This window comes from Salmo salar, chromosome 24, assembly GCF_965601325.2.
Source record: "Salmo salar chromosome 24, fSalSal1, whole genome shotgun sequence".
Lineage (NCBI taxonomy): Eukaryota > Metazoa > Chordata > Actinopteri > Salmoniformes > Salmonidae > Salmo > Salmo salar.
This window is the reverse complement of record NC_138314.1, coordinates 39,758,680-39,780,695: the sequence shown is the minus strand read 5'-3', so window position 1 is coordinate 39,780,695 and position 22,016 is coordinate 39,758,680. Positions and strand designations below refer to the sequence as shown.

The following is a 22,016-nucleotide window of genomic DNA, read 5'->3' as shown; positions in this document are numbered from 1 at the left end:
CTTCTTGGGTGCGTGACGTCATTCTGAGTCCTTACCAAAACACACAACATGGCGGACCGTTTCGCTCACCTCGGATCTGAAACCAGTAGTAACAAGTCAACTTCAATGACGTTTAACTTAAAATGAAAAGACAAATCTAACATACCTCAGTAACATAGTCACAGAGGAGGGCTTGCTAGCTTGCTGCAGGCTTTAAGTCATGTCCTATTCTTGTAAAACAACTCAACTTAGCTAGCGAAATGCTAATTGACGACGCTAGCTAACGCGTAAACTAGACTGCTTCTAGACTCGGGAGCTCATAGGGAGCTTCAGGAGGCAGCGGGTTAGAGGATTCCACCAGGGGCAAACAACAACTGGTTACCAGAACTGAACCTACGGACATAGGGAAATTACATGTGGTATGTAAAGCTTATGTATAGAGTATGTCCTTGGTAGCTGTGTGAATATAAAGTCACTTCAACCTTAGATGACTTCACCAGACCAGTTGGTGGCACTATAGATGTCATTGGCACCAGTGGCCCCATTGGATACTGGAGCAATAACTATTGACCAAGTGGACTTTTTCTCATGCAAATTATTGTTAGATTTAAATTATGCAGACGAACAATGTGAAATATTGTGATTAGTATATCTGTATAATCACATATTGTTGCCCTATTATGTGGTCTGAACGTAGTGAAAAGTGGTTTTTCAATTCGGGAAAATGAGAAACCGAAAGTTCTGCCGCTTTCACAGTCAGCATATTACAGCTGTGAGAGTGTATACAAGTATTTTGGAATGCTAATGTGGAGGGCACCAAGTGAGATTTAAATCAACATGGGAATGTGGAGGGCACCAAGTGAGATTTAAATCAACATGGTAATGTGGAGGGCACCAAGTGAGATTTAAATCAACATGGGAATGTGGAGGGCACCAAGTGAGATTTAAATCAACATGGTAATGTGGAGGGCACCAAGTGAGATTTAAATCAACATGGTAATGTGGAGGGCACCAAGTGAGATTTAAATCAACATGGTAATGTTGTCAAGTCCTGACCAGCAGATGGAGCTATTGTATTAGTTTTGGGGTCAGGACGTGGCAGTTTTGTGTGTGTGAATGTTTGTGTTGGTGATTGGGGCTTCCAATTGAAGGCAGGTGTGTTGAGTTGCCTTTGATTGGGAGTCCTATATAGGTGTGTGTGTTTTTCTTTGGGGTTGGGGGTAGTTGTTTTTGCACTGCGTTTGTATAGCCTGCAAAACTGTTGCTGTCGTGAGTATCGTTTATTGTTTGTTTTCCTGTGGATGCTTTGAGTATTTTCATTAAAAGAATGAGTATCCACATAACCGCTGCAGTTTGGTCAATTCAACACGGCACCTTTTGTGACAAATGTGGAGGGCACCAAGTGAGATTTAAATCAACATGGGAATGTGGAGGGCACCAAGTGAGATTTAAATCAACATGGTAATGTGGAGGGCACCAAGTGAGATTTAAATCAACATGGTAATGTGGAGGGCACCAAGTGAGATTTAAATCAACATGGGAATGTGGAGGGCACCAAGTGAGATTTAAATCAACATGGGAATGTGGAGGGCACCAAGTGAGATTTAAATCAACATGGTAATGTGGAGGGCACCAAGTGAGATTTAAATCAACATGGTAATGTGGAGGGCACCAAGTAAGATTTAAATCAACATGGTAATGTGGAGGGCACCAAGTGAGATTTAAATCAACATGGTAATGTGGAGGGCACCAAGTGAGATTTAAATCAACATGGTAATGTGGAGGGCACCAAGTGAGATTTAAATCAACATGGTAATGTGGAGGGCACCAAGTGAGATTTAAATCAACATGGTAATGTGGAGGGCACCAAGTGAGATTTAAACTAATACATGACTAATTAACACTAAACTGGGCATTGCTAATATTTATTTTACATAATTGCATTACGCTTAGCTCGTTAGTACATTTCATATCCGCTTTGCTATGTAGGATTTCACAGTCATCCAAACGCTGGGCCAATCATTTCCAGAACCACTTTGCTTGGGTCTAGAAGTGATTAAAACACCTTGGCTATGCCTACCTGCTCATTAGGGGCACAAGTGGAATAAGATATATGAGAGAGAGAGAGAGAGAGAGAGAACGAGAGAGAGAGAGAGAGAGAGATGGATGTACTATGAATCGCTGTACCTTGTGTGAGCAGTCAAACGTTCAAGGACATTTGAATTGAATAGAGGCCATTAACATTGGGTAAAGTACTGTTTTAAGCTGATAGGCCTTCGTATCTGACTCTATGGTGTAGCTTACACTTCAGATGTTTTCTGAGAGTCTGCATTGATTTCTCTGTCCAGAATTGGACTGGCCAAAAGGCAGTTCGGGCCAACGTCATATGGGCTGGTCCGTCTTTAGCCCAGTGGATCTGTCGAAATCGGGATTTCTGAGCAGAATGATCATTATTTGAGGGCCTTGAGGAAAAAAAAACTTGCCTGTTTGTTAGCCCTCCATTGTAGTCCTTCTGTTTCAGTATAGCTTGTGAGCTTCCTTCCTTCCAGTCCCTTTCCTTGTATTCATTTTACAAATACACTTGAAACCGGTGACACTTCACCCAAACCCACTCACATCATATACTACCGTTTGTTTGCGTCCCAAATGACACCCTATTCCCTATATAGTGCACTACTTTTGACCAGTGACCTATGGGACACCCTATGTGCCCTGGTCAAAAGTAGTGCACTATATAGGGAATAGGGTGTCATTTGGGACGTGCCCTATGTCATGTGCAGTCCCAGCAACAGATGTCAGTTATATTGAAGAGGTTTGTTCTCACACCTTATGTAGTTCCAGTGGCAAAGAGGGAAAAAACACTGGAGTGTGCCAGAGTTTCACTTTGTATGAAATGTTTATCAAACACCAAATGAGACATTTGTTTATTAGCCGTCCATTCAGCCGGCCGTGGATAGCTTGGACACCACAGCAAGGGACAGACCACTTGACTGACAGTTTAAAAAGGTAAACGACAGCTCTCCTGACTACGTACAAACATCTGTGACATCATGACGCTGACACCATGTACAGTAGACATGACATACAGCCACAGCCGTAAAACAGAGGGTTCAAGTCAAGTGTTACCCAGACTTCCAGACCCAGTCCACACAACACAACCTCCCGGCCTCCCCCAGCTCCTCACCTCCTTGGAGGGGACTCGTGAGCCCTTCCTCCTAGTCCACCAGGTCTCCACCATGGCGATGACACAGGAGAGCACCACTCCGGCCGCTAGCACGCAGAACACGCCGGCGAAGCTGTGGATGTCCAGGGCACTGCCGCGGTGTTTGGTGTGCACCGTTGAGTACAGGTCACACGGGCTGTCCCGGGGCCACCACTTCAGTTTCAGGATGTCCATGTCCCCGTTCTGCTGCAGCTCCAGGATCCTGACATACACACACACATGGACGCACACACACACACGCGCACACACGCACACGCACACACACTAATTGAGGACAGATCTTTGGTATTGTCTGTAGGTGTATACAGGAACAGGAAATCACATTCAGATTGGACCGCATCACATTTTCTTCAGGTTGTAGTAAGTAGCTTAGACTCAGAGCCATATACAGCCGCTAGTGAAAGTCTACACACCCCTTGCACAGTCTTCAGATTTCGCTGTGTTAAATCTCAAAAGGAAATAAATTACTGATCTACACAACCTACTCAACATTTTCAAAGTGAAAGACAAATTATAGAAAATGTTTCATGTTAATAAAACATGAGTAAAAAAGATGATGTCTCGATTGCCTATATCTTCACACCCCAGAGTTCATTCTTGGTGGAAGCACATTTGGCAGCCATTACATCTGTGAGTCATTTTGAAGAAGCTTCTACCAACTCTTAGAGCAATATATATCCAATATTTTTGTCAAAATTGCTCAAGCTCAGTACATTTAGTTGGGAGTCATTGATGGACATTTCACTAGGCACTGTATATATACGGCTAAACTAAAAGATGGTTGTTTTTATTCAAAGGAATCCACTGAGCATGATTCATCTCCTTCACATTCCATGATGATCTGACGGCGGAATCTCAATTACGTTTCCTTGATTCCTTGCATCCTTCTCTAAACGCATTAGAAGAGGTCAGAGGAGGGGGGAAAAAAACAATGCGAGGAGAGGACATAAGGAATTAAAAAAATACAATTGAGATCCAACCCTGATTCTCTGCAGTTGTGTGAATGGTCCTCCAACACTAGAGGGCGATATCGGCCAGATAACGGTGCCACAGAATGACAGCTGTATTAGCCTGTCAAAGTAATTCTAAGAAATATGAACATCTTTTGTAGCAGAGTGTAAGTACTTTTCTGTAATTATATTATGCTGTCCAGATAACGGAAATGATTTATCACATCCACTAAAAAACAGTAAAGGTTAACTGGTGACCCTCTGTCCACTTACATCACGTGTTAAACTCATCTTTCACGGGTTTTTACTACTCCCTTGTACCTGATTGATGAATTAAGGTCACTCATTAGTAAGGAACTCACCTGGTTGTCTAGGTCTTAATTGAAAGTAAAAAACTAAAAACCTGCAGACACTAGGTTCTCCATGGAATGAGTTTGAGAACCCTGATTTACGGTGTTGTATTTCAGAGGTTTGACTTGCGGTATTGCAGGAAACAAAATTAACTGCAAACACACATGCACACACACGTACCCACACACGCAGGCACACACACCTTACCCACACACGCAGGCACACACACGTACCCACACACGCAGGCACACACACGTACACACACACGTACCCAGACACGTACCCACACACGCAGGCACACACACGTACCCACACACGCAGGCACACACACGTACCCACACACGCAGGCACACACACGTACCCACACACGTACCCACACACGCAGGCACACACACGTACCCACACACGCAGGCACACACACGTACCCACACACGCAGGCACACACACGTACCCACACACGCAGGCACACACACGTACCCACACACGCAGGCACACACACGTACCCACACACGCAGGCACACACACGTACCCACACACGCAGGCACACACACGTACCCACACACGCAGGCACACACACGTACCCACACACGCAGGCACACACACGTACCCACACACACGTACCCACACACGTACCCACACACGCAGGCACACACACGTACCCACACACGCAGGCACACACACGTACCCACACACGCAGGCACACACACGTACCCACACACGCAGGCACACACACGTACCCACACACGCAGGCACACACACGTACCCACACACGCAGGCACACACACGTACCCACACACGTACCCACACACGCAGGCACACACACGTACCCACACACGCAGGCACACACACGTACCCACACACGCAGGCACACACACGTACCCACACACGCAGGCACACACACGTACCCACACACGCAGGCACACACACGTACCCACACACGCAGGCACACACACGTACCCACACACGCAGGCACACACACGTACCCACACACGCAGGCACACACACGTACCCACACACGCAGGCACACACACGTACCCACACACGTACCCACACACGCAGGCACACACACGTACCCACACACGCAGGCACACACACGTACCCACACACGCAGGCACACACACGTACCCACACACGCAGGCACACACACGTACCCACACACGCAGGCACACACACGTACCCACACACGCAGGCACACACACGTACCCACACACGCAGGCACACACACGTACCCACACACGCAGGCACACACACGTACCCACACACGTACCCACACACGCAGGCACACACACGTACCCACACACGCAGGCACACACACGTACCCACACACGCAGGCACACAAGTGACTTGAATGACAATGCTTATCTTTGACTGTGCCCCTACTAAGTACAGCATGTAAAAATGCTCCCTATCTATCTAAAATGTACATTTATTGAAACGGTAGTTTACATAATTGGCAAATGAATAATGTCACAGAGGAGCACATTTTATTTCAATAACATATACACTACCGTTCAAAAGTTTGGGGTCGCTTAGAAATGTCCTTGTTTTTGAAAGAAAAGCACATTTTTTGTCAATTAAAATAACAGGGGCGGTAGGTAGCCTAGTGGTTAGAGCGTTGGACTTGTAACCTGAAAGTTTGCAAGATCGAATCCCTGAGCTGACAAGGTAAAAATCTGTTGTTTGGCCCCTGAACACGGCAGTTAACCCACTGTTCCTAGGCCATCATTGAAAATAAGAATTTGTTCTTAACTGACTTGCATAGTTAAATGTAAAAACATCAAATTGATCAGAAATACAGCGTAGACATTGTTAATGTTGTAAATGACTATTGTAGCGGGAAACAGCTGACTTCTTATGGAATATCTACATAGCCGTAGAGAGGTCCATTATCAGCAACCATCACTCCTGTGTTCCAATGGCACGTTGTGTTAGCTAATCCAAGTTTATCATTTTAAAAGGCTAATTGATCGTTAGAAAACCCTTTTGCAATTATGTTAGCACAGCTGAAAACTGTTGTGCTCATTAAAGAAGCAATAAAACTGGCCTTCTTTAGACTAGTTGAGTATCTGGAGCATCAGCATTTGTGGGTTCGATTACAGGCTCAAAATGATCTGGGATTACTGTTGGAAGACTGAGGTCTAACCTGGGATCACTGTTGAGAGACTAAGGTATCTAATTCAGATAAACCACGTATAACAGATCACTCAAAGTTGGCTCAAATGGAATCAAAAATAGGAAATCATGTGAGTGAAACAACCAATCAGAAACAGAGACAACGTTGGAGGAAATGTAATGATGATTCATCAGAGTCAGTCGCGATGGAGATTTGAGCTCGATGATTGATACTGTAGTTCTTGTGCCGCCAACAAAGACAAGCCAGAAAAGGATACAACGAAAGGAGTTATTGCACAATCTGATGGAATGGAATGAGGGAGATACCTCAGCTATCAACATGCAGGAAGTCATCCAAGTGTTGAGATTTTTCAAGGCGTTTGTTTGTCAACATTTCAGAAAACTTTGTCTTTTATATTTTCCTTACAGTTTAGATTTTTACCCCAACCTCCAATCCACCGATGCGCGCACACACACACACACACACACACACACACACACACACACACACACACACACACACACACACACACGAGGGATACATTTTTATAGCTAATAAAAAAAGAACTGAAAAAAGTGACTATAAAATACTTGAGATTGTTGCCAAAGCTCATCACCGAAAGAATAGTCGTTTATCACTGTAACACAGCTGCCCTTAAAGCACAGTCATTTATTACTGTAACACAGCTGCCCTGAAAGCACAGTCGTTTATCACTGTAACACAGCTGCCCTTAAAGCACAGTCATTTATTACTGTAACACAGCTGCCCTGAAAGCACAGTCATTTATTACTGTAACACAGCTGCCCTGAAAGCATAGTAATTTATTACTGTAACACAGCTGCCCTGAAAGCATAGTCATTTATTCCTGTAACACAGCTGCCTTGAAAGCACAGTCGTTTATCACTGTAACACAGCTGCCCTGAAAGCACAGTCATTTATTACTGTAACACAGCTGCCCTGAAAGCACAGTCATTTATCACTGTAACACAGCTGCCCTGAAAGCATAGTCATTTATTCCTGTAACACAGCTGCCTTGAAAGCACAGTCGTTTATCACTGTAACACAGCTGCCCTGAAAGCACAGTCATTTATTACTGTAACACAGCTGCCCTGAAAGCACAGTCATTTATCACTGTAACACAGCTGCCCTGAAAGCACAGTCGTTTATCACTGCCCTTATGCACTAATTGGAATCTCAGTGCTCTGCCTCGTCTCACTCCTTTATGTGTCAGATCAAATGTTTACCATTGACCTGTCCATTAGAAAGACCCTCTGCTTTGACCAGCCTGGGGATATGCTGCTGAGCCTCCTAGGTGACATGATGATGATTGTGGTTTCTAGCTCTGGTCCAGGGCGTTACTGCACGTTCCTCCAATGGATATGTTGTGCACTAACGCCCTGGACCAGAGCTAGCGATACTTTACAGCAATAGGATAAGCTTATATTATTGCTGCCTATTCATGGATATTTGATAGACAGATTTGGAGACTAATCCCGCTGCAAGTATTGTGAGTAATATGATCATTTTGTCCCCCAGAAATTCAGCATGTTTTATTGCTGTGGAAATGTTGCTCCTTGTATTGCAATATTTTGTTCAAGAACAGATATCACATCACATCAAGTCACTAATGTTGCAAACACGGAGTAAGACATGGCCCCTTTCACATTACAGATCATTTATCTTATCACAGCTACTACTGAGCTCAGTCTTCTATGCATTCAAAGCCAGTCTAGTCTACTCACAGCACACTGTGACGTCCAAACAGTCAGTCTTTTTTCTTCTTCTGACACTATTTGTGTTTCATTTGAGCTACCATGAGTCAACACAGGCAATACAAAAGAGGAGTCCCCCTCCTCCTCCCCCCTCCACACCCCAATTATACTGTCTCCATGTGCCTTTTTCCTTCCCTCAGTTCTTCTTCTGAAATAAAAATCCATTTGATGCTGTTGAGCCTGTGATAACTAATCATTTGGAAAAGGAGAGAGATTACGCAGCCTGGGTACAGGCCCGACTTTACAAATCCACCATTTTGTATTCTCACTAATAGCTTAATAGCCAATAGTGTCTATTGATCACCCTCTGTGTCGAGAGGCTAGCAACAGCAGCCATGGGACAGAAGATCATTGGTGGAGAACCGTTTATAAGGGCGCATGACAACCTTTATGACCTTGACAATCTGAACAGCTGCTGCTCAAACAAATGAACACCCTGTGTTCTTAATGAATTATAACTCTGAAGGGTCTCTGCTCATTGAGACCAATGGGTCTTGAATTTATTAACAACCACCCATGATGGAGGGATGGAAGGATAGCGAGATGGAGGGACAGAGGAATGAAAGGACAGAGGAATGGAAGGTCTGAGGGATGGAGGGACAGAGGAATGGAGGGACAGAGGGATGGAAGGACAAAGGGGTGGAGAGATGGAGGGATAGAGGGATGGAGGGATGGAGGGACAGAGGGATGGAAGGTCTGAGGGATGGAGGGATGGAAGGACAGAGGGACAGAGGGATGGAAGGACAAAGGGGTGGAGAGATGGAGGGATAGAGGGATGGAGGGATGGAGGGATAGAGAGATGGAGGGATGGAGAGATGGAGGATGGAGGATGGAGGGATGGAGAGATGGAGGGATGGAGGGACAGAGAGATGGAGGGATGGAGAGATGGAGGATGGAGGATGGAGGGATGGAGAGATGGAGGGATGGAGGGACAGAGGAATGGAAGGACAGAGGAATGGAAGGTCTGAGGGATGGAGGGACAGAGGAATGGAGGGACAGAGGAATGGAGGGACAGAGGGATGGAAGGACAAAGGGGTGGAGAGATGGAGGGATAGAGGGATGGAGGGATGGAGGGATAGAGAGATGGAGGGATGGAGGGATAGAGAGATGGAGGGATGGAGAGATGGAGGATGGAGGGATGGAGAGATGGAGGGATGGAGGGACAGAGGAATGGAAGGACAGAGGGATGGAGGGATGGAAGGATGGAGGGATGAAGGGCCTTCAGTCCCCCGGGCCCTGTGCAGTGATAATAGGTGTTATCACCCAACAGATGAGCTCCAACTGGGGCTATAGAAATGTCACCTCCAAGGATAGGATGGCTTGTCTGGGCCGGTACATACTGTAATAATTAAAGCATTGCCACTCTCAACCTCTGTATCACTGTTGTAACTGGGTCAGGAACTGGGTCTGGGTCAGGAACTGGGTCAGGTCAGGGACTGTGTGTGTGTGTGTGTGTGTGTGTGTGTGTGTGTGTGTGTGTGTGTGTGTGTGGTGTGTGTGTGTGTGTGTGTGTGTGTGTGTGTGTGCGCGCACGTGGCGAGATGGAGGGATGGAGAGATGGAGGGATGGAGGGATGGAGGGATGGAAGGACAGAGGGACAGAGGGATGGAAGGACAGAGGGGTGGAGAGATGGAGAGATAGAGAGATGGAGGGATGGAGGGACAGAGGGATGGAGGGATGGAGGGGTGGAGAGATGGAGAGATGGAGGGATGGAGGGATAGAGGGATGGAGGGATGGAGGGATGGAGAGATGGAGAGATGGAGGGATGGAGGGATAGAGGGATGGAGGGATGGAGGGATAGAGGGATGGAGGGATGGAGAGATGGAGGGATGGAGGGATGGAGGGATAGAGAGATGGAGGGATGGAGAGATGGAGGATGGAGGGATGGAGAGATGGAGGGATGGAGGGACAGAGGAATGGAAGGACAGAGGGATGGAGGGATGGAAGGATGGAGGGATGAACGGCCTTCAGTCTCCCGGGCCCTGTGCAGTGATAACAGGTGTTATCACCCAACAGATGAGCTCCAACTGGGGCTATAGAAATGTCACCTCCAAGGATAGGATGGCTTGTCTGGGCCGGTACATACTGTAATAATTAAAGCATTGCCACTCTCAACCTCTGTATCACTGTTGTAACTGGGTCAGGAACTGGGTCAGGGTCTGGGTCAGGAACTGGGTCAGGTCAGGGACTGTGTGTGTGTGCGTGCGTGCGTGCGTGCGTGCGTGCAGTAGGTTGGTGTTTTCCTCTTTCAGGTTCTCCATGACCTGGGCCATATATTTTTTGTTATTTTATTAGGATCCCCATTAGCTGTTGCAGAAGCAGCAGCTACTCTTCCTGGGGTCCACACAAAACATGAAACATGACATAATACAGAACATTAATAGACAACAGCTCAAGAACAGCTCAAAGACATGTATTTTTTAAAGGCACATGTAGCATTAAAAATCAATACATACAGTACATTCGGAAAATATTCAGACCCTTTGACTTTTTCCACATTTTTAACGTTATAGCCTTATTCTAAAATGGATTAAATAAAACATTTACCAGATCAATCTACACACAATACCCCATAATGACAAAGTGAAAACAGGTTTTTAGAATTTTTTGCAAATGTATTGCAAATAAAAAACTGAAAAAACCTTATTTACATAAGTATTCAGACCCTTTGCTATGACACTTGAAATTGAGCTCAGGTGCATCCTGTTTCCATTGATCATTCATGAGATGTTTATACAACTTAATTGGAGTCCACCTGTTGTAAATTCAATTGATTGGACATGATTTGGAAAGGCACACACCTGTCTATATAAGGTCTCACAGTTGACAGTGCAGGTCAAAAGAATTGTCCGTAGAGCTCCGAGACAGGATTGTGTCGAGGCCCAGATCTGGGGAAGGGTACCCCAAGAACACAGTGGGCTCCATCATTCTTAAATAGAAACAATTTGGAACCACCCGGCCAAACAGAGCAATCGGGGAGAAGGGCCTTGGTCAGGGAGGTGACCAAGAACACGATGGTCACTCTGACAGAGCTCTGACAGAGCTCTCTGTAGAGATGGGAGAACCTTCCAGAAGGACAACCATCTCTGCAGCACTCCACCAATCAGGCCTTTATGGTAGAGAGCCAGACGAATGCCGCTCCTCAGTAAAAGGCACATGACAGCCCGCTTGGAGTTTGCCAAAAGGCACCTAAAAGACTCTCAGACCATGAGAAACAAGATTCTCCGTTCTGATAAAATCAAGTTTGAACTCTTTGGCCGGAATGCCAAGTGTTACGTCTAGACGAAACCTGGCACCATCCCTACGGTGAAGAATGATGGTGGCAGCATCATGCTGTGGGGATGTTTTTCAGTGGCAGGGACCGGGAGACTAGTCAGGATCGAGGGAAAGATGAACGGAGCAAAGTACAGAGAGATCCTTAATGAAAATCTGCTCCAGAGCGCTCAGGACCTCAGACTGGGGCGAAGGTTCACCTTCCAACAGGACAATGACCCTAAGCACACAGCCAAGACAACGCAGGAGTGGCTTCGGGACAAGTCTCTGAATGTCCATGAGTGGCCCAGCCAGAGCCCGGATCTGACATCTCTGGAGAGACCTGAAAATAGCTGTGCAGCAACACTCCCCTTCCAACCTGACAAAGCTTGAGAGGATCTGCAGAGAAGAATGGGAGAAATTCCTCAAATACAGTTGTGCCAAGCTTGTATCATTACACCCAAGACTTGAGGCTGTAATCGTTGCCAAAGGATTGATTAGGGAAAAAGACAATTTAATCAATTTTAGAATAAGACTGTAACATAACAAAATGTGGAAAAAGTCAAGGGGTCTGAATACTTTCTGAATGCAGTGTACTCACAAACTATCCAGGTCAAATAGTGGAGAGGTGTTGTGCCGTGAGGTGTTGCTTTATCTGTTTTTTGAAACCAGGTTTGCTTTTCATTTGAGCAATATGAGATGGAAGGAAGTTCCATGCAGTAATGGCTCTATATAATACTGTACGCTTTCTTGAATTTGTTCTGAATTTGGGGACTGTGAAAAGACCCCTGGTGGCATGTGTGGTGGGGTAACTGTGTTTGTCAGAGCTGTGTGTAAGTTGACCATGCAAACAATTTGGGATTTTCAACACGTTAATGAAGTCAGTCCCTCCTCAACTCTTAGCCAAGAGAGACAGCATAGATATCTCTGAATAGTCAGCTATCTCTGGTCTATAACCTATACAGTATATAACTCTGAACAGTCACCTAGCTCTGGTCCATAACCCATACAGTATATAACTCTGAACAGTCACCTAGCTCTGGTCCATAACCCATACAGTATATAACTCTGAACAGTCACCTAGCTCTGGTCCATAACCCATACAGTATATAACTCTGAACAGTCACCTAGCTCTGGTCCATAACCCATACAGTATATAACTCTGAACAGTCACCTAGCTCTGGTCCATAACCCATTGTAATGGCCTAATCATTCTCACTCATGCCCTCTGATGACAACACACAAACACACACACACACACACACACACACACACACACACACACACACACACACACACACACACACACACACACACACACACACACACACACACACACACACACACTTCATGACATCAAGGCCTTGCCAAGGAGTTCCGTGTTATTAGGGAAAAAGCTCTCATACATCACCTGTTCCAGGAAAAGAATCTAATGTCACATAATGTAATGTATGCAGTCTATTGTTGAGGGTGGTGGGATGTAAATGTGTTTGTTGCTCCCCCAGTCAGCCAGTTCAGTCTGTATGTCTTTACTAGCCAGCATATCTGCCTCCTGGGCTCTGCATGGCCATTAGTGAGGACTGCTGGAGCTGTTGCCGTGGCAACCGACTGCAGCAGAAATAATCACATGTTATTAGATGGCTCTGACAGTGGCAGACAAACTACCCTACTTGATAAGACTAAAGGGAGGACAAGAAAAAAATAAGGGGAAAAAAAGGAATAATAAAAAATATATATCCTGTTTGATGCAAACAAATAATAATGTCTGAGAGGCAGACAAAACGACTCATTTAGAGATGCTACATTTCAGTTGAACACAACAGCACATAAAACACACACACACACACACAATGTTGTATGTGTACCCGCACATGTAGCACTCACGTACATGTTCATGTACACGTATTAGCGTGCACACACACACACACACACACACACACACACACACACACACACACATTGATAAATCTGGGGTCTAGTGTCATATTCACAGGCAAATTGCATCATTACATACTCATGGACTCCACACCCCAGACATCCTCTAGACCAGGAGGTTGTTCTATATCCCTAAGGGGCGATGTTACAGGGCACCAGGGTGTTACAGGGCACCAGGGTGTTACAGGGCACCAGGGTGTTACAGGGCACCAGGGTGTTACAGGGCACCAGGGTGTTACAGGGCACCAGGGTGTTACCGTGCACCAGGGTGTTACCGTGCACCAGGGCATGAAAATAATAGACCCAAACAATCTTTTATCCCAGTGGCAATAAGTCTTCTGAATGACAATCACTAGTTGGTCCAGCAGGCAGTATAGTTAATACTGTAGCCAACGGTGAACAGAATCATTATGGACCACACATGGACTGACTTTTTTCTACTATAATTCACTGTCTTTATTGTCTGTCTTGTTGACTGTCTCTCAATGACTGTCTTTATTGTCTCTTGTTGACTGTCTTCCTTGTCTCTTATTGACTGTATTTATGATACAGCCTGGAATTGAACCGGCATCTGTAGTGATGCCCCTAGCACTGAGATGCAGTGCCTTAGACCGCTGTGCCACTTGGGAGCCCATAACATAAAAGTGATCTTAATTATACTTGCAAATGTGTTTTGACAGTGGCGCGAGCCGTGTACTGGGAAAAAGAAAACTACTACGGAAAATCTCTGATAGCAGAAATGTCAACCACTCAGTCATTAAGTCCCACTTATGAGCTTTAATGACAGTTTCAGGGGCGTGATATTTTCTCATCTTGATGCATTGGACTTTAAGTGACAGCTCTGTCACTGTTCCAGATGATGGGAAATGAACTTGATGTCAGGTGTCAACCCCTTTTTCGCCGTGGCCACAGTAGAGCCTCACTTCATTATGGAGTCATTTCCAGAAACCGGAAAAGCGACCCCCGAGGCCATGGTTGGAGCACACAGGACGCGGACCCTCAAGTTCTAAGAAGAAAGCTGTCACTGTGCCACTGGTGGCGGAATACCATCACTAGGGATCAATAACACATCCACTTTGGGAGCGCTCCACCCACACACCGATTCTAGTATTCTTTAACAATTAAAGTTAGAGTTTCCTGGCCAAGCATTCCCTGCTCTTTAGGCAATGTATTGAATGTGGTTGATACCTGCATTGTACTAGGTGCCACTAGACTGGAGGCCTTACAACTTTCCTTAAGCACTGATTCTACTTCAGTGTATCCTGCTACACAGTACTCTCCTAATAGAGCCAGACTGTGATTTTAAACTCTACAGTCTGGTTGGAGTAAACAGTTTATTCATCCTGTGACAAACAAGCCAAATGATAGCACCAAGGAGGACTCCGTCGTCGCCGCCACAACAAGAACAACAATGAGAAATGAAAGGCCATTATGAGCCATGGCTTGCTGCACCGTTCCACAGTACTGCATAAGCACTAAAGACATTAGAGACGAAGGCATATGAATCTACAGCTGTCATGTGTCTCCTACAGCCCCTGAGTGTGTGCGTGTGTGCACGTCTGTGTGTGTGTGTGTGTGTGTTTGTGTGTCTGTGTGTCTGTGTCTGTGTGTGTGGACGTGTTTAACTCTTCACAAGAATAGTAAACAAACAAAAATTTGACCAACTGGGGGTATACTATTAGTCCCCTCAAGGTCAAATGCTATTAATTGGGGGTTTAGGTTTAAGGTTAGAATTAGTGTTAGGGTTAGAAATAGGGTTAGGGTTAAGGTTAGGAGCTAGGGTTAGTTTAGTGTTAGGGTTATGGTTAGGTGTTTGGATTATAGTTAGGGTTAAGATTAAGTTTTTGGTTTAAGATCTGGGAACCACACATCCTTACTAGTCTGGGTACTACACATCCTTACCAGTCTGGGTACCATACATCCTTACCAGTCTGGGTACCACACATCCTTACCAGTCTGGGTACCACACATCCTTACTAGTCTGGGTACCCCACACCCTTACTAGTCTGGGTACCACACATCCTTACTAGTCTGGGTACCCCACATCCTTACTAGTCTGGGTACCACACATCCTTACTAGTCTGGGTACCACACATCCTTACTAGTCTGGGTACCACACATCCTTACCAGTCTGGGTACCACACATCCTTACCAGTCTGGGTACCACACATCCTTACCAGTCTGGGTACCACACATCCTTACTAGTCTGGGTACCACACATCCTTACTAGTCTGGGTACCCCACATCCTTACTAGTCTGGGTACCCCACATCCTTACTAGTCTGGGTACCCCACATCCTTACTAGTCTGGGTACCACACATCCTTACTTGTCTGGGTTCCACACATCCTTACCAGTTTGGGTACCACACATCCTTACCAGTCTGGGTACCACACATCCTTACCAGTCTGGGTACCACACATCCTTACCAGTCTGGATACCACACACCCTTACCAGTCTGGGTACCACACACCCTTACCAGTCTGGATACCACACACCCTTACCAGTCTGGGTACCACACATCCTTACCAGTCTGGATACCACACATCCTTACCAGTCTGGGTACCACACATCCTTACCAGTCTAGCAGATTATATATACACATCACAGTGCAGTTGCCTGGTGACTCACACTCTCCAGTAAAAGGAACAGGATGGCTTTCTTGGAACTGTTTTCTTGGTTGTTTGAGTCTACCAAGGTAAACAACAAGTCATTTGGAATGAGGTATGGAAAGGAAATACTCTATCAAAGACAAACTGTCCTTGACACATGCACACACATGCACGCACGCACGCACGCACCCTCTCTCTCTCTCTCTCTCTCTCTCTCTCTCTCTCTCTCTCTCTCTCTCTCTCTGCACAGTGTCAAAGCAGATCAATTATTTTTCATCTTTCTCTTAATCCTCAGGGAATTTCAAACTGAACACTGTGAGTATACAGGAGAGAGAAGCAATACGCAGTGCACTTCAAAATCCACAGGTTCCCTCTCCAAAAACCAGTGGACTTCTAAAATCCACAGGTTCCCTCTCCAAAAACCAGTGGACTTCTAAAATCCACAGGTTCCCTCTTCAAAAACCAGTGGACTTCTAAAAACCACAGGTTCCCTCTCCAAAAACCAGTGGACTTCTAAAATCCACAGGTTCCTTCTCCAAAAACCAGTGGACTTCTAAAATCCACAGGTTCCCTTTCCAATAACCAGCGGACTTCTAAAATCCACAGGTTCCCTCTCCAATAACCATCGGACTTCTAAAATCCACAGGTTTCCTCTCCAATAACCAGCTGACTTCTAAAATCCACAGGTTCCCTCTTCAATAACCAGTCGTCTTCTAAAATCCACAGGTTTCCTCTCCAATAACCAGTGGACTTCTAAAATCCACAGGTTCTCTCTCCAATAACCAGTGGACTTCTAAAATCCACAGGTTTCCTCTCCAATAACCAGCGGTCTTCTAAAATCCACAGGTTCCCTCTCCAATTAGACATGAATCCCTGACTATTTGTCTTTCTACCGATAGCTTGGAGATATTTGATTAGAGAGCCTCTGTTTTCTCTCCAGGACTTGAGGTTCTGATTGAGAAGGCCAACGAACGCCTTGGAGATATTTGATTAGAGAGCCTCTGTTTTCTCTCCAGGACTTGAGGTTCTGATTGAGAAGGCCAACGAACGCCTTGGAGATATTTGATTAGGGAGCCTCTGTTTTCTCTCCAGGACTTGAGGTTCTGATTGAGAAGGCCAACGAACGCCTTGGAGATGCCCTTGTTTTTATTCAAAAGCAATATCTACCCCAAGCTCTCCCATTCCACGCTTTGAAATACCAATAGTTGAGAAAATGTTGACACAGTTTGATAATGAATACTGATGCCATTTCCAAGCCCCACATGATCCCCACACACAGCAAAACTTCAAATGGACTTCTCCTCTGCCACAGAGTGAATAGCAAAATAAATCTCCTTGTGCTTCGAATGAGGCAACGCATGGAGACACATTTATTTGTGATGATAGTGGGGAACACCATAAAGAGTGAAACATTGCATTGCCACCACTGGTTGACAAATACAATTTCTCCATAATTTCAGCTTTGTGCTTCATTGACTTAAAGTCTGGATAAAAACATGTTTTCCTCAAACATTTTGTCTCAGTAATTTACCTTGCATTGTTGCAGGAACCATAGGGAACACTGTTTTATGAAAATGAGTTTGGGAAGTGCTCCCCAAGAGCTGTCCTGGAAATAATGACAAGGAATTAAATAGGACAGTCAATTAATAACTTGTTTACTTTCATAACCACAAATATTCAGCAGTTTTGTGCATCAATAGATAAAGTGGTCTAAATGGAATGAACACTGACTCACACGCTGGCACACACGAATAAACCAGGGCACACGCACGCAAGCATGCATGCACGCACGCACGCACGCACGCACACACGCACACACACACGCTGGCACAAACAAATATACCACGCGCACACACACACACTCACACACAGGAGCATGCAGAAGCATACATGCACGAACAAACACACACACAAACACACATACACAAAAACAGGTACATGCGCACACACACGCACACATATATAAACAATACACACACACATTTTCATTGTAAATACAAATGAAGCTAGCAACCGCCACATGATGGCATACAAGTTCCTCTCTTAGGTGTGTCTAGAAATTAAAACAAATGTAGCCAAATGTCTTTCTCAGTGCAGCAGCATAGCATTAAAGGTGAGTGGGACACTTGAGCATGTCAGAATGATTGAGTTTTACTACATGCCTTTGTCAGTAATCTCAAAGGAAATGTCTAATAGAGAAGGGATTTGGCATTTTGTCTTAGTGTACTTTGTCAATCTAACAACCACCTATAATCCCATCACAACATTTTATGTCCTTCCACAAAGGTCCTTTCACAAATGGACTGGGACAAACTCCAGTCCGCTGAATGACAGAAGGTGACATTTCACTAAAACGCCATACAGCAGTTGACAAAATCCGATCTGCCTAAATGTTTCTCAAAACTGTGTGTGTGTGTGTGTGTGTGTGTGTGTGTGTGTGTGTGTGTGTGTGTGTGTGTGTGTGTGTGTGTGTGTGTGTGTGTAAAACAAGGAACATTAGGAGAAAGGCTATTTTAAACATACTGGTTAGGTTTAGGGCAGTGGCAACCCATCATTCAGGGCAGGTGGGGCAGGAAAATACGGAGCGTAGGGGTTGGTGATATTCTCTAGTTGCGCCGTGATTGGCTCAGTCTTCTGTGTGTGTGTGTGTGTGTGTGTGTGTGTGTGTGTGTGTGTGTGTGTGTGTGTGTGTGTGTGTGTGTGTGTGTGTGTGTGTGTGTGTGTGTGTGTGTGTGTGTGTGTGTGTGTGTGTGTGTGTGTGTGTGTGTGTGTGTGTAAAACAAGGAACATTAGGAGAAAGGCTATTTTAAACATACTGGTTAGGTTTAGGGCAGTGGCAACCCATCATTCAGGGCAGGTGGGGCAGGAAAATACGGAGCGTAGGGGTTGGTGATATTCTCTAGTTGCGCCGTGATTGGCTCAGTCTTCTGTCACTCATGGGGACACTACATCACAGCCAAGTCTAAGGGTTGAACTCGAAAATTCAAGCCTCTTGGATGCTGCCATAGAAGTGCCCATCCAAGAAGGCTCAAGGTCATTGGCCACATATAGAATTATGTCAAATAACATTATATATATAGTTGCTTTGATTGGACTGCTAGCTAAGATTACTTTCAAAATCTTAGCTAGCAGTCATCATCATGAATTAAGTCAACAATCTACTAGCAAATTCTTTTTAATCCTTGTCATATGAAGAGAAATTATGAAGAGAAATTATAGATAAAACGTATAGGTGTTCATCGACCATTGGACAGAAACATTACACAACAAATTCAACAATGAGTGGTTTGGAAGGAATCAGTGGCTAACTGCAAGCATTGTAAAGCAATCACTAGCCTGCTATCCAGTGGAGTGGCTGTGTAGTCCCAAGTCTGGGATTAAGGGTCTCTTTTCCAGGTTGAAAATGATAAACATTCAACATTGGCCATGCTGTCAATGAAGCATGATTTGTGCCGCACTCAAAACAACTGTAAACTTGGAACTGCGAATCTGACTTGTTGTGTTGTACAGTGTATGTTGTGTGGTAAACTGTTAGTAGCCCATGTGCCTCACCCTAGTAATTTGGTCTATTTTCCCCTCTTTTTGCCTACTGTTCTGTAGCCTATAACCTGTTTTAGAGAAATGTAATCATAGAATATTTTAAGAGCTGTCATTGTCTGCTTATATGGCCCCTTTATTTATCCTACAGTTCTGACTTGGTGTACAGGGAGAACACTGCAATAACGGCCCATGATCTGAATTCTGTCACTATACATTTGAAAAGTGCTGAACAAACAAACAAATGTCCTAGCTCGCTCAATAATGTCTTAATCGAAATTACGGATTGCCTCTCATCCGCTTATCGTCCCCTTATGCCATAGTTTGTACATCTCAATTGTCATTAGAAACCACATTTGTTTAAGCAAGTCAGCCATATCAGCTATGTTTTTTAAAAAGGCAGTAAATAAGGGTGAATTAACTGTTTCGCTGCCAGACAAGGCTCCGCTGATAGCCAGGTGTAGCAGTGGTAAGGTGTTGGGACTGCTGTTGGGACTCTGCTGTTGGGACTGTCATGCCTGCTCCCACTCTCCCTCCGTGGCGCTCGAGGGCACCAGGCTGCCCAGCATTACGCACTACTGCCACCATCATTACGCACACATGCTTCCCTCATCACACGCATCAGCAATTCATTGGACTCACCTGGACTCAATCACCTGTGTTGTTTCCTCCCCTATAACTGTCTGTTCCCCAGCTCTGTTCCCCGCTTTTGCATTAATTGTCATATGTCTTTGTGCTACCCGGTTCTGACGCTGTTCCTGTCCTGTTCCATGTCTGTGGCAATATTAAATGTTCAATCTCCGTACCTGCCTCTCTACTCCAGCGTCGGTTCTTACAGGGATAGCTTTATATAGGCCCTAACAGTTGTGGGCACCGTTTGTCACCATTAGAGTGCAACTAATGTATTGTTTACTGTAATGGCTTTGCTGGCATGCATCCCACAATTATTTATTTTTTTGACCCACCAAGATTTACATGCTAAAATGGCCATTGGTTTAGGGTTAGGGTTAGAATTAGGGTTAGGGTTAGAATTAGGGAAAGGGGATAGTGCTTAGGTTTAGGGTTAGAGTTATGGGTAAAGGTTAGAGTTAGGGTTAAGGTTAGGGTTATGGTAATGGTTAAGGTTAGGGAAAATAGGATTTTGAATAAAAATGTATTTTAGGTCCCCACAAGGATAGAATAATGTGTGTGCGTATGTGTGTGTGTGTTATGAATGTATGTATTTATGCATGTATGCACCTTGTATTGCATGCTTTTTGCAGACTTACCACAGAATAGTGCGGTAACACTTGACTATTATAACTTTTTATAATGCTTCATACTAGGGGCGCAACTTTAACTGGGGATGGGGACGGGGGGGGGGGGGGGGGGGCGGGGGGGGGCTACATGCCCCCCACATTCTGAAATTGCATTTTTGTCCCCCTCCAGTTTGACCATTTTAATATGATACAAAAGCCGGCAACAGTGTGATTTAGGACTATGAGGACGCCTCTGAGCGGTCGGGTAGGCTGTTTGGAGTGTTTATTCGTCTAGATAAAAATAAAATATATATCTATGTATATAAATATACAGTTCTGGAAAAAATTAAGAGACCACTACAAAACTATCGGTTTCTCTGGTTTTACTATTTATAGGTATGTGTTTTGGTAAAATTAACATTTTTGTTTTATTCCAGAAACTACTGACTGTGAAATTTGGTGGAGGATCGGTGATGATCTGGGGGTGCTTCAGCAAGGATGGAATCGGGCAGATTTGTCTTTGTGACGGATGCATGAATCAAGCCACGTACAAGGTTGTCCTGGAAGAAAACTTGATTCCTTCTGCTCTGACAATGTTCCCCAACTCTGAGGATTGTTTTTTCCAGCAGGACAATGCTCCATGCCACACAGCCAGGTCAATCAAGGTGTGGATGGAGGACCACCAGATCAAGACCCTTTCATGGCCAGCCCAATCTCCAGACCTGAACGCCATTGAAAACCTCTGGAATGTGATCAAGAGGAAGATGGATGGTCACAAGCCATCAAACAAAGCCGAGCTGTTTGAATTTTTGCACCAGGAGTGGTATAAAGTCACCCAACATCAGTGTGAAAGATTGGTGGGGAGCATGCCAAGACACATGAAAGCTGTGATTGAAAATCAAGGTTATTCCACCAAATATTGAACATTAGTATTGTGTTGTTTAAAAATGAATATGAACTTATTTTCTTTGCATTATTCGAGGTCTGACAAAACTGGATCTTTTTTATTATTTTGACCACTTTTCTGCAAATAAATGCTCTAAATGACAATATTTT

At 44.9% G+C, this 22,016-nt stretch overlaps 1 protein-coding gene across 2 annotated transcripts in view; it reads right to left on the bottom strand.

The window, feature by feature from the left end:
• The window catches only part of LOC106585836 (glutamate receptor ionotropic, delta-2), a 623,881-nt gene that overhangs the window by 7,784 nt on the left and 594,081 nt on the right, over nucleotides 1-22,016 (bottom strand). For both annotated transcript variants that reach the window (XR_001324086.3, XM_014172508.3), the window contains exon 15: nucleotides 3,164-3,404. Coding sequence is in view for 1 of the 2 variants with exons in the window: in XM_014172508.3 (XP_014027983.1) it covers nucleotides 3,164-3,404 (241 nt within the window). In the remaining variant the exon portion in view is untranslated. The remainder of the gene's footprint in view (nucleotides 1-3,163; nucleotides 3,405-22,016) is intronic.